Consider the following 14321-nt stretch of genomic DNA (forward strand, 5'->3'; position numbering starts at 1 on the left):
ATGGAGTCTCAAGGGATATCAAGGAAAGTAAGACACTCTCAGTGTGTACAAGAACAGAGTACCCAGATTTTTGTACTTATTTCCCATATGTGGCTTGATCCTATAGCTTAGGAATAGGAGAAATTGACATTGATAAACTTTTCATCACATCAAGAGCTCCGGCTGAGTTTCCCTGTCTGTCCGGTACATAAACATAGTGTGAATGGAGTCACCTGGGAGTTCTACAAAAAAAAGTTTCTCTCTTGAAAACCAAGTCAGGATCATATTAGAAGGAGCATGTGGCATCTCCTGCAGTGGTGATACTGCTCGTCTGTTTTTGGTAGGCTGGGACCCAGGTAGGAGTGGTTTTTCCTCAGTGCCCTATTTCATGTGCTAGGATGAAGGTTCTGAATGGAGCCAGTGAAAATCACCCATCACTTGCCAGGTGGTAGTGATGCACACCTTTAATCCCAGCACTCAGGAATTCATGGACAGTCAGGGCTATACAGGGAAACCCTGTCTAGAAAAAGACAGAGAGGGTGTGGGAGGTTGTGGGTAGAATATATTACCTGTCACTTCCAGTGTTTGCAGCTTGCTATCCTTCTCTCCCTCATCAAATTTGGTTCTGGGGATTTGAGGTCAGCCTTTGCCTATCCTATACTTGAACCTTCTCCATGCTTTTCAAGGCTGCACAATTAAAAGTCACTAGGTTTTTGACTGCTGGCATGAATGTATAGAGAATAATTATCTAACTTTTTTTTTTGGTTTTTTGAGACAGGGTTTCTCTGTATAGCCTTGGCTGTCCTGGAACTCACTCTGTAGACCAGGCTGGCCTTGAACTCAGAAATCCGCCTGCCTCTGCCTCCCAAGTGCTGGGATTAAAGGCGTGTTCCACCACTGCCCATTATCTAACTTCTTATATTTTCTATGGTGATCTTAAGATTTTGAACTAATACGGGGTAAGAAGGGGTTCATGACTGTCCACACCTATCTGAGGAACTGGACACCTGATGGTCTTTGTGGAACACAGCTAGTTTTCTTTAAGGGCTCCTGGTTGATCAGCCACACTGCAGTGGATACTCCCATACCCAGGAGTCTGTAGGCGGCTGAGACGGAAGTTGATGCGGGCTATATAGGTCAGGGTGGATCTGAGAGGACTTAGAGGGAGGAATTGGGAATAAATATGATCAAAATACATTGTGTAAAAATTTACAAAGAATTAAGAAATATGTTAAAAACAATCTATGCTAACGTTTAGCAAGGCATGCTTTGTATTATCATTGCCGTTTTTCATGTTACTAAGGCGTGGGGGAGTGAGGTCATATTTTAGGTATAGCGCTTAAGAGAGTACCAAAAGCTTACGATTAAGATAATACTATTTATCTTATTTTTTATGTCTATGGGTGTTTTGCCTGCAACTATGTATATGTATAACTGTATGCCTGGAGGCCAAAAAAGGTCATTAGATCCCTTGGAACTGGAGTTACAGATGGTGGTGTGCTGCATGTGGGTGCTGGGAATTGAACCCAGTTCCTCTAGAAGAACAGCCAGTGCTCTTAACCACTTAATCATCTCTCCAGCACAAGATAAGAATATTTGAATGCAGTGGTCAATGTACTGGTTATAAAACATGAAGGTTCATACACAAACTTTCCTGGTAGACAGAACTGCTATAGTTATATGTGCTCTCCTGTGAGGCTGTCAGTAGCAGCTGTAGCTAGTATCGGAAACACAGTTTGTCTGGGGAGGCCAGCCTTGCTTCTGCCTCTGGACTGAGGTTTGCTTGTGTTGCAGGTCTGAATTTTCTTCAGCACATAAGAACTAACCCTGAGGGTTACGCCCACTTCACCCTTTCTGGAGATTATTATAACCGTGCTCTGTCAGGTCAGTATAAATCGTATATTATGGTAGGATTTAAAGAGTAAGCTTTTAATGTTTACCAGGGCCTGTCGCTGCATACTTCAGATGAGAGAAAGGGTGGAGTGGGATGAGACTGAGAAACAACGAGGGACACAAGCAGAGATTTCCTAATTTTTAAAAGTGTATTTGTGATGTGATGTGACTATACTTATATGTCTCAAAAGTTAGTGAACATGGTCTTGAAGAGTTGAGCATCTGCGGTTTTGTCTGTGTATTTGTTTTGAGACAAGGTCTCACTCAGTAGCTCAGGCTAAGTTAAGGCTTACTAAGATTTACTAAGATTTACTAAGATTACTAAGATTTACTAAGTTAAGGCTGGCCTGGAACTCACGTAAATTCTCCTGCCTCAGCCTCCTGAGTGCTGAGATTATAGGTCTACACCACAACATTTGGCCCAAAATCTAATTTTTATTGTACAGTTAGGCAGAAGTGAAGTGTGACATTGCTGCATACCTGGGATGCAAATGAACCAGTTTCCATTAGTAAACTTGTAATTAGTGTAGTTTAGAAGTATTCTTCGTGACTTAGTAAAGTTGAACACAAGTATATTAACAGTTTCTCTTCCTCCTCTTCCTGTCCTGCCTACCCCCTTTCTCTTGAGACAGGGTCTCTCTATTTAGCTCGTTTCCTGGAACTTACTGTGTTCACTAGGCTGGCCTTAAACTCAGTCAGAGTTCCTCCTGCTTCTGCTTCCTGAGCTCTGCAATTAAAGGTGCATGCCACCACCCCGGCCTGATTTCCCATTTCTTAATTTGAACAACTACATGAGTGCTTGTGATGATATATTTTTTTAATTGTATATGTATTTTGTTAAAATTTGTTTTGTACATGTGACATGTTTTAAGATTAAAACAAAGAAACAAAAGCCTTGAGAAAGTCAAGCTAATGAGCCTGCAGTACGGCCTTGGCCCAGTGGTGGATTGTTCTTTGAGCAGGGTTGATGTAGAAGCTCTTAGCTAAAGCCAGTTTTCTAACCTAAGTCTGAGGCTCTCTTTTTCCTGTCTTGATTGAAGAGGAGGTCTTCTAGCTTTAATGGAACACAACATGTGATCTCTCCCTGCTTCCTATTACCTCAACAAAAGCTTGATGGGGAGTGTTCATGTTCTTTCAGGCCTGTCCCATGGACAGCAGGCATCTGTAGGGTGACCTATAGCAGACGGTGGTGCTTTCATTATGAGATTGAACTGGAGCCATTAAGCTGTAGTCTGTCCTTGCGAAGCATTCGTGAACAGGATTCTCTATAAACCCTTGATATCTGCTGAACAGATGGTTTATTTCCTGCATTCTTTCAGGCTGGGAGCCATTTATTGAGCCATGGCCGTGCTCTGTATCCTGGCAACAACAGGCAGCTAGTCGCCTCCATCCTCCTCGACTGAAGCTAGAGGCCAAGGCCAAACGCCGCCTGGATATCAACATCACTTCAGTACTGATAGGTAAGCGGGAAGATGCCTGTTTTAGGCTAGCATCTTTTCTGTAACATGAGTCTCTTGCCTGCAGACAAGGATGCAGGTGGGCAAATGCTTGGCCCTGTGCCTGGCATCACTTCCTCATCGTGGCTGAACCCTATGCTCTCAGTGGCCAAGCAAGAGCTGAGGCTTCTTAGGGACCACAACAGGTCTTGGTGAACTTGCTTTTCATAATGTTTTGTTAATGGGATTCACTAAATATCCTAGAAACGAGGTTAGATTCACTTCTGTTAATCACACAGGAACTTCCGTTTATTTTTCAAGCAAGGTATTGTGTTGAAGCCCAGGCTAGTCTCAAATTAACACTTCTCCTGCCTTGGCATTCCAGGTGGGTGGAATTGCAGAGATACACCAGTCCTGTTATAGAGTGGTTCTTTAAGGTATTCCTTGAACAGAATGAGTTAGTTCCCTGTGCTATTTATTCCTTGTCAATTGTTACACCAACTTAACTCTGAAAGTTGCCAAGCCAATGCAATGTGTTCTCAGTTTCTTTGGTGACCCTGAAATGTACATTTCTGAATTCTGGGTATCTCTACCATGTCCCTCCTGCAGAATGTGCACTTAATGTGCTACAGAGTATGCAGCATAGCAGACACTGTTCCTGAGTACGCTATGTAGTGTCTTAGTCTCTGCACCCGCAAGTCCTGTTGCCTAGAGTGTCACTGAGTCACTATTCCCGTTTCAAGAGGGACTTCGGTGCACACATCACCACCACCTACTTTTGCCAGTGCCGAATAATTCTGACCTTCTTCTCTGCCCTCCAGCATTGTATTTCTCTCTTTGCTTTAGCCTTTCACATCAGAGGTGGCTTCATGAAGGTAGATCATCTGATTGCTTTAATCTCTTCCATGTGGAATTGCTGTCTCTAGGGAACAAACTTTTTAGCTTCTTGTATAGGTCCAGCATGTAGGGAGGCACTCAGTAAAAGCTTGTTTTGATGAATTGAAATTATTTGATATGAACCTTTTATCTTTTCCATCTCCCTTCTTTATTTATATAATTCTTTCTAGATCAGTATATAAGTACCAAGGAATCCTGGTTGGCAGATTACTGTAAAGAAGACAAGGAAACAGAGTCAGCCAAGACAGAAGACTGGATGGGCTCCTCTGTAGACCCACCATGCTTTGGACAAAGTAAGATTTTTATATGCACATGTCTGCCTCTATCAGTGTTAATCTGTAGAGCAGTGTTTCACTGAGATATTCAAATAGAATGGTCTTTCTCTAAGGAGACTCCATAGGAAGTTCTCACTGGCCTTTGTTGTTCATGTTAGTTTTGTAAAAGACAGTTTTCTGGCACAAACTACTGACCTGTTCATGCAGTCTCTAATTCCATCTATGTGGGGGAGAGGAGATCTGCAAAACATTACTCTTGATTTCCAGGGATGCTGAAGATGAGCTGGTACACCGAGAGCACATCAGGACAGGCTGTTAACCGGTTACTTTATTTTAACTTGGGCGAAAACAGTTGGTTTTACAATCAACTGGATATTTTAAAACTGGGTTATAAAACCATCTAGAGCTAGTGCTAGAGGGTTTGTATGTATTCTTGGAAAGAGGGAGGGCACGATCCCAAGTGGAAAAAAATGTTTTTTTAAAGGGCGGCCTGTATTGTTCATAGAGTATAAAGGAATTGAATCCCAGCACCTTGAGGAAGAAGTCAGTGTGTTCTTTGTTGTTTTCTGTCCTGATGAATGCCTCAGCATGGAGCTCTGTTGGCCTTAGAGCTGGGGAGATGTGACAGACACCACAGGTCCTGGTTGTTCCACAAGCCATTGTCATCCAAACTCAGCTCAGCCCCAACTCTTCCTGTTTCTGTGTGGTTTCTTTGGGGAGTCTTGGCCCGACTTCACATAGCTCATGAATACTTAAATATTCCATCTGGTCTGCAAACAGTCCGGGAAGATGGGCTTTCTTAGCCTAGGAAGCATTTGTGCTGGTTTGCCCTTCCTTGGGGCATGTGAGCAGAGTTGTGCAGCTTCTAGAGGGAAAGACAAAGACTGCTCTGCGAGTGTTCTCTGTTGTTAGGCTGTTGCTTCTGAGTCCATGGAGCTCCAGCTCCAGCTCCCCTAACCCTCCTACTTTGTGTGGCAAAAAGTAACCTCGTCTGTCCAGAAGATGCTTAAGTTATCTTTGTAGGATGTCCAAGAGCATGTGGTTCTTTGTATTGGGACCTTAGATCTAGTCAGTGCCAACTCCAGGAAGGCCCGATGCTCTGCTCTGGAGACCCCACTCTTCTTTTTCTTAAACTTTCTCGTCTCTCTGTTGTTAATAATTACCCTATCTATAGTAAAGCTTGATTTTTATTTCTTTAGGTTTTTCTGGTGAGGCTGATGTGATACACTGTTTTAACCACCTGAAACTGACATACTTAAATAGCAAGTGCTTTTTATTGGCAATTCCTAGTAGCCTTCTCAGAGGCCTCCTACAGTTTGTCTAGCATTGGCTTTCAAGTTAATAGCTTTCAACTGTGTTGAACTGACTACCAATATTCAGATTTTGTTTGAGAATTTTAGCCATATTTCTCCCCAAAGTTAGGCTTTTTACTGAGTTCAATGTAAAGCAGGCTCCTGGCTTAGCCCTTACTGTGCAGTTCAGCCTAAGGAACTGGGAATTCAATGCTGTTTTACTGTATCTTTAGCTTTGTATTACCTTGGTTGTGGGCCTTGCAGTAAGGGTGGATTCTATAGGCAAATCTCTGTGGCATGACTTATTCCATTGATTATTTTATGAACAATTCAAGTGCTTTTGTTGATGCTTAGGTTCAGTTTAGAATTTAGTACTGTGATATTAACACTGCAAAAGGATTGTTGAAATCTGGAGAGAGGCTGACTCTTGCCCTGAGTATTTGAGGTACCCAGTGCTCAATGTTCTGTCCTATGTTTTTCCAACTGGAATGGCATATCTCCCCTAAAATACATACTGATTAGCTTCTGTGCTTCCTCTGGGCCAATCCATAACATGCTTTAAATTAAAACTCCCCCAAAGGCTTGTGGTTCTCTTCAAGAGGATATTCAACACATTTACTGTTGCCTAATTAGAAAATGAGGACACAGCCACACCATCAAAGCTGTGCGGAAAAAATGCTGGCTTTGGCAAGCACTTACTGGTTCTTAGCAGTAAGGAAGGATATTCTTGAAATTGCATGATGTTTGCATGGCATTTTAAATTTCTCTACTTGTGCTTGTTGGAGGTGAGTCTTGTTCACCGCACTTGTTTTTACCTTCTAACTTTGTCTCTCCTGTCTACCAGGCCTCCCTCTTGTCTACCTTAGAACTAGGAGTACAGCCAGTCTGACTAACCTAGAGCACCAGATCTATGCTCGAGGTACAGTACAGCCAGAGGCTGGCATTATCTTCCTGTTTCAAGAACTGCCTTACATTAATCTGTATACTGATTTTTGTTTTTTAAATATGTGTTGTTAATCGGAGCTGAATGGGAGTATATTCAGTTGTAAGTACTTTGCCTCAGTCACCTGAAAGAAGGTCTCCAGCGGATGAGTAGAGAACAGCATCTCATCATGGCAGTGGCAGCACAGTGACTGCTTCATCACCATCTCCTCTGGTGAAAGTGGAATCAGCTGTACAGTACACAATTAGAAAAGCCAAAGGCAAGGAGGGCTCTTACAAGGACTGAAGGAGATGGAGGAACTCCATCCTTCGGTAGACAGCACCACATGGCTTTGCCTACAGAGCCCTTAGTGAACATTTATTCTCATGGGCATGTGAGGGGCTCTGTGAAATAAGAGCTGTGATAGTTAGTCACAGAGCCAAGAACATTCTTGGTTTTCCCCAACCAATTGCTTAGATACAAACATTAGTTTCCTTACATAGGAATTTATGTATTTAGAAGATAGAAAAGAAACTGTTCCTGGTTGGTGATAGCAAGAAGAAACTCCTCACATTGGACTGCCAACTATATTTCTTCCTTTGTGTTAATGAGTATTATTAATCTAACTGATTTATGTGTGTAACTAATTCCAGATTATGGCTCTTGATATATCTTATGTTAAAAGGCATTTGAGCTGGGTTTGGTGGGCCACATCTATAATCCCAGCACTTGGGAGGCTGAGGCAGGAGGATCATAAATTCCAGGCTAGCCATGGCTTATATAGCAAGAGCCTGTCAAAAGGAAGAGAAAGATAATCTAAAAGGCATTTGAGCCTCTTTTACTGGGAGTACTGAACAGGGTTATTAATACAGAAGGATCACTGGATGTTTTGTTTTAAGAAGGCTCGACTGGGATGGATCTTTGAGAGTGGGGCTCCTGTCTTCATTTATTATGAATTCACACTGCTGAGCTTTACAGTACGAGCTCCTCGTTCAGGCAAGGCTGAGCAGTATTCCCCTGTAGCCAGTGTAACAGACTCTGGTGGGCAACACAGGAATTTTCCTTCACTTCTGTGACTAGCTAGCATGACCTGGGGCTTCAGTGTCTTCATTATGATCCACAAATCAGGTCCTTTTGACAGCCCAAGCTGCTATGTAGCATAAAACTCCCACTCGTTAGAATGGTCAGTTACTCTTTGAAAGACATGCAGAGGGGTAGAAATTTTTACAGCTGGCTTCATTTGATGCTTAACTTGGATGTGAGGAGCGTGAGGCTTTCTCAACCCGTGAAGAAATTGGATTCATTCACTGGAGGCAGATTTTTGAGGTCACCAGGAAATAATGTTCTCTTTGATGGACTTGGGAGTTTTCTCTCTGGTATTGTGCCAAAGGCAAGGACACAGTTGAGTTGGATGCTGATTCAGTGCTGGGATTTGTGTGTTCTCTGTGGTGTTTTAGCCTCTGTTATTAGTTTTGATCTGCACAGGAAACATGGGATCCTACATATCGTGCCTTCCATGTTATCTAATCCCACAGCAGTAGACACGTGGATCTCTTTGTATGGATTTCTAGTACTTGAGTCTGTATTTCAAAGTGGCCAAAGCCATCTGCCACCTGCTTTTTTAAAGTATGATTTGCAGATGGAAACTGTCAGTCTGGTTCACAGTGGGACAGGAAGGTACATCTGGTCCTTCTCCTCTTGGCCCTTGTCTACTATAAGGAAGGTGCTCTTCTCACTCATATGGAGGGAGCCTCCTCCCAGAGCACATGAGCACTGTTTACCCTTTGGAAGGATCTTGTTCCAGCCTCAAGGCTTCATCTTTTACTTGGGGGAACACTCTGTGAACCAAATGAGGTCACTGGGATGGAAGTGGGCACAGTTGTAGACAGACATTATCCTTAGCTGTATCCTCACACGTTATCAGACCAGACCACTTTCTATTTGAGTGGTTTCAACCTTCATAAGGGTGAAACACTTTAATGCAGTTCCTCATGTGGTGACCTCCAACCATAAAATCATTTCATTGCTGCTTCATAACTGTAACTTTCCTACTGTTATGAATTGTAAATATCTGATATCTGATATTTGACCCCCCAAAGTGTCAGGATCTACAGGCTGAGAGCCACTGCTCCTGTTCTCAACAGATGATTGTAACATAGTCTCTACTGAATTACTGTTCATAGAAAACTTGTTTTAACCTGAAGCTGCCCATTTGACAGTCATCATGTTTCTCCCCTTTGGAAAGTTGTCTGTCAGGATTAACACAGACAGTGATTCTGCTGGACCCTGGAACCTGCTCTGCTCATTAATGTTTATGTGATATGAGATCTTCAACCTCCTCCTACTCTGAATTGTCACTGCCTGGTGGTTCCTGCCACCACTTCCCACTTATGGTTACTGGAGGTGACAGGCCTTTGGTCAGAGTGGGCTGCAGAAGGCTCCTGAGGACACTGGAGTGCCTTTGACAGTTCTCAGTGTTGATAGTTCATCTCTCCCTAGAATTTGGTTACATTGCTTTCTGGTAGTTGTTTCTCTGTAGTTTCCCAGTCGAAGGTTGTTTTGTGAAACAGCTATGTGGGACATGCCTTTTCAGCCTCCTTGGAGGCTTCATTATATTAGCAAGGGAGTTTTTGCCTGTCTTAAAAATCAAACTATGTTGGGAAGATGGCTCTTTTGTTAAAGTGTCTTCTGTGTAAGTATGAGGACCAGAATTTGATTCCCAGAACCCATCTGAAAAGCTGGGCATAGTAGCATGTGTGTTTCATCCTAGAGTGAGTATGGGAGGGGGATAGAGCAAGCAGATGTGTGAGTTCAATGGCCAGTTGGTGAAATCCAGATTCATATAACATCCTGTCTCAAAAATAAGTAAATAAAGTGACGAAGTCTATGGCAACTCTAATTTTTACATACATGCCTGCATGCACATGCACATACGTACAGCACTCACTAAAAATAAGAGAGAGCAAAATTTTATTTAAAAGCTTACAGATAGCATGACCTTGATTCCTCAGTGAGAGATGGGGGAAAAAGCACCAGAAGAGAAAACAGAGTTTTAATTTTGTTACTATGTTACTATGTTACTATGTTCAGGGGGTGGGGACCTTCCACCAGGGTTAGGATTAAGAATGCATTGCTTGGGAGGAGTAACCTATGTCAGTCTTTTTCTTGATTTTAACCAGGTCAGGTCCTGATGGCCTGTTCTGAGCAGTAAGACCCATGAGAGTTGGGACTGTGTGTGTTTGTGTGTGTGTGTTTGTGTGTGTGTGTAAGAGAGACAGACAGACAGACAGACAGGGAGAGAGACAGGGAGAGACACAGAGACAGAGACACAGAGAGAAAGAGACAAAGACATCACACAGAAGCCTGCAGATCGATGAAGCATCTCTTTGTCATGTCAATCAACCTGCAGTTCCTTTTCTGTTTCCTCTGTCTTCACACAAGAGACAGCTGTGGGTTCTGTCTCCATGACAGGGTTTCCATCATACAGACAGAGTGGATACTAATAGTCTTTTTTTAAAAATTGTTTGTTTGTCACAACAGAGGTGAAAACACCCAAGCGTCGGCAGCCATTTGTCCCCTTTGCTCTTCGGAATCACACAGGATGCACACTGTGGTTTGCCACTCTGACCACCACACCCACCAGGTAAGGCACTTTCATTCTGTCTCTGGAGACACTTAAATCCGAGTGGCCTCATGCAGCAGCCTGGCAGAGCCAGGCTGGCTCCTGCTCAAAGCTCCTGGGCTTGTAACTGAGCCAGTAACTCGTGTCTGGAGAGTCATGGCCGACATGCTGATTCTGCAGAGGACCACTTTGAAGTGGGCCCTGAGTGTGCAGTACTGCTGCGATCATCTTGACCTGGTTTGTGTTACGATCATGGTCAGAGGGTGAAAGAAAAGTCCTCCCAGGCCTCTGTAGGCTCCACACTCTTTAAAGAAGTTTTATGTGATCTCAAAACTAAGTATTTTATATTTTTCTTCTAAGTCTGCTTTGGAAATGCCCTCCACCCTCAGCCCCTGAACACTTATTTTTGTCTCTAAAGCACACTTTGGCCCAGATAGCAATGGGTGGAGTTGGGAGGGCCATGGGAATTTTCCTAAGCTAAATGCAAACCTTGACTGACCACTTTGCCTGCTTAGATTTGGCTCAGTGTTCTAAATACATGGGGGCCCTTTCCAGCTTCATGAAGGGCAAAGCTCTAACTTCAGCTGATTTGAAACTATATTCTTCTGCTTCCTCTAGCCATGAGGGTACCACAGCCAGGACTTTGCTGTTTACCAGTTCATGTCTGTTAGATTCTTACTGGTCACCAGCTTGTTTCTGTAGAAAGTCTTGCCTTGGTTTGTTTGTTTTGGATGCATATGTGTGCATGAATATGGCTCTGTGTGAATGGGTGTGTGCATTATTGCATGTGTGTGAGTGTGTATGCAGAGGTGAATGTGTGTGTGTGCCAATGCATGTGTGTGAGTGTTTATGCAGAGGCCAGTGAACAACCTTAGATGGCATCTTCAGTAACCTTGTCTACCTTCTTTGACAAAAGGTCTCTCATTGGCTTATTGATTAGGCTGGCCACTCAATTCCTGGGATCCTATCTCTCCCTTCTCAGTGCTGGAACACATGCACCACTACACCCAGCATTCTTACATGGATTCTGGCGACTGAACTCCTGCTTGTGAGGCAAGAGATTTAATGCCTGTTGTGTAGGACTAAGAAGATGGCTCAGTCAGTAGATTCTTATGTATAAGTATGAGGTCAAGAACTTGGATTCCCAATGCCCCTAAAAAAGCTGGAGATGATAGTGTGTGGCTGTTTCCCAGCACTAAGACATGAAGACAGGAGAGTCCCCAGGCGGTCAGCCAGTTGATGAATGCTAGGTTATAAGAGACCCTGTCTCAAATAATAAGATAGAGAGTGATTGAGGAAGACACCTGATGTTGACCTTTGGCCTCCACATGCACATATGTCCATGATGTAACACACACACACACACACACACACACACACTTTCTTTAAAGAACATCATTTAAAACAGAGCTTCACTATGCAGCCCAGGCTGCCTTAAAATTTGCCCTTTTGCAAAGGCTGGCTTCACAGTCATCCTCATCCCCTCAGCTGAGGTTGTCATAAGTATGCTGTACAATGCTCAACATTACTTCAGTCTATTTCTGAACATCCAAAGATGTTTAGTTGTGACTGAGCCTGAAAGTAGCTGAAGTCACTGGCTCTCATGTCCTTCTTGGGTCACAAAGAGCAACCAGGTTATATGATGCCAGTACAGTCAGTCAGTTATAGGAGGGCTGATCTCCTAGTGGCTTGGAACCCCTGTAGAGCTACAGCAGGGAGGGCAAGGCAGAAGGGACAACCTGTCATCTGATTTGGTTCCAGGGCTGCACTGTCTCACAGTGGGAGTCCTGGGGTGGTTCCAGAAGGGAACGGAACATTCCTGGATGATGCACACAATGTCAGTGAGTGGCGAGAAGTCCTCACAGGTGAAGAGATTCCCTTTGAATTTGAAGCCAGAGGAAAGTTAAGACACAGGTAAAATGTGGTTGTCTATTCTTCTGTGAAAGACGTGACATGGATATAAATGTTTCTCCCTGGTGTTTTTGTCTTTCACTCTTTGTCTTTCACTGACTTAAATGTTTTATTGTTCAAAGATACTTTGAAACTCACTGTTTCCTCTTAAACTATAGACTGTCGTGCCATCTCGGAAAAACATTTCTTTCAGTTCCCATTTTCTTGATGTATGAGAAGATAACTAAGTATTTCAGAGTCTGGGCAAAAGGTAGATACATGCTAACACTCAGATCCATTGCATCCTGTCCAGGTTTCCATGTAGGAGACTGAAACTGAATGTAGCTGAAGTGGATGATACACTTGTGCCACAAACATTCTGTGAGCAGATAGGCCCAGGATGCAGAGCTAGGAATAGTAAGGCAAAATTTCGAAGCAGTGTAAGATTACCTCTTCAAGGGGCACTGCTGGCCCAGTCACTCCTGAAGCGGCCAGCTAGAGGACTTGGCACAAATACGGAAGAAGACTTTAATTCCATTTCCTGAAAGATAATACAATGTCCAATAAGGTATTATCTCACTATTTGCAAGTATTTTTAAATGGAAAGGCCGTCTAGGTTGTAAATAGGTGAAAGCTTAGTGTTTGAGCCCTGGACTGGTTTCAGGGAAGCTGAAGTGAAAGAGATTGACTTCAGGCCTGAGCTTATATGTAAAACTCCTTCACAACAAAGCCTTTCTTCCTCTTGTTCCACCTGAAAGGGTTAGTCCTGTCTGGTGAGGGTTTTGAATATATGGATTTGGGTCTCTGGGAGTCTTTTGGGGGTGGGGGTGGAATCTCTGCTGGACAGATTTTTCAGGGTGTCCTGTGCTTCAGGAGGCTCGTGTTAATAGTGTCTTTTCATAAGCCCTGCCTTTTGCACCAGAAGAGGGTTTGGTGTCATTTTCGTCTTAGTTTCCATGTTCTGTAGCCCACTGTACTGCTTGGACTCATCAAAATAAAGGCAGTTTTTGCCACTTTCCCCTTGACATACTGGACCCTATGCTGCTGTCTTCCCTTCCTGTCAGCCGCAAGTTCAGTTCCCCATTTCAGCCTTCTGGCTTGAATTAGGCAACATCTAAAATAGAATTAAACGTGTAATTTCCTCCCTCTTCCTTCTGTTCTGCCCACTGCCTTCTACTCCAATTTCAGTTGAGCACTTGCACTCTTAACTCCAAGGGCTCTGTCTCCCAGGCCTGTCTGTGGTCATGGAGGGCCTGAGCCAGGCAATTGGATGTGTTCCTCAGAGGAGTAAATTTTCAACAAAGGAACAAAAAAGAGAAAGCTTATGTATCCCAAGAGCATGGTTCCATGATTCGGGGCCACCACACTGACCATCCCATTCAACTGATTGCCACTGACAGTATTTCAGGATGATTGGGTAGGTGCTGCTGGGGCTGCCGGGGAAGCATACAGATTGTCATGGTTTTTATGAGAAGAGGGCAGATGCCCCTTGCTCCGGGCGCTCTGTATCTCACCACTAGCTGTCAGCATAAAAGCCACTTAAACTGTCTTCTTGACTTCTCTCACTAGGTAATGCTGGAGAGGCTTAAGAGGCTTTTACATCATTATAAAATACAATCAGGTTGGAGTCTCTGCTCCTAATTTCCTGTCTTTTTGAGACTGGGCCCTTTCTGTTCTTGACAGACACACTCATGACCTGCGTATCCATCAGCTGCAAGTCCGAGTGAATGGCTGGGAGCAAGTGAGCCCAGTCTCTGTGGACAAGGTCGGGACCTTCTTCCGATATGCGGCACCAGACAAAAATTCCTCTTCCTCTACGGTGAGTGGCTGCTGTATGTAGGATACCATGCACACTCTGCCAGGCCAGGCTGTCACACAGTGATGCTTGCATAACCTTGCTCTGTTGAAGTGCTTTGCTCCCCTATTTCTAAGAAGACATCAGGGTATTGGCTCAGGAGTGGGTGTTAGGAATCAACACGTAGATAGCCAGCTAATGGTTGACATCAGTAGAAAACAAGGTGGAAATTTGGCAGCAATATGTTGTCTCATGTAGGTAGATATCTTTATTCTTTGCTCACAGTCTGAGAAACGTGAATATAGTCATCCCTCAGTGTC

General features: G+C 43.6%; 1 protein-coding gene across 1 annotated transcript in view; it reads left to right on the forward strand.

Moving 5' to 3' along the window:
* The window catches only part of Vps13d (vacuolar protein sorting 13 homolog D), a 227482-nt gene that overhangs the window by 77826 nt on the left and 135335 nt on the right, over positions 1-14321 (forward strand). The window contains 7 exon segments of the mRNA XM_034502521.2: positions 1774-1863; positions 3192-3332; positions 4376-4498; positions 6617-6691; positions 10235-10337; positions 12078-12230; positions 13890-14025. Of these exon segments, the coding sequence (XP_034358412.1) occupies positions 1774-1863; positions 3192-3332; positions 4376-4498; positions 6617-6691; positions 10235-10337; positions 12078-12230; positions 13890-14025 (821 nt within the window).

This window comes from Arvicanthis niloticus, chromosome 5 (genome assembly GCF_011762505.2).
Source record: "Arvicanthis niloticus isolate mArvNil1 chromosome 5, mArvNil1.pat.X, whole genome shotgun sequence".
Lineage (NCBI taxonomy): Eukaryota > Metazoa > Chordata > Mammalia > Rodentia > Muridae > Arvicanthis > Arvicanthis niloticus.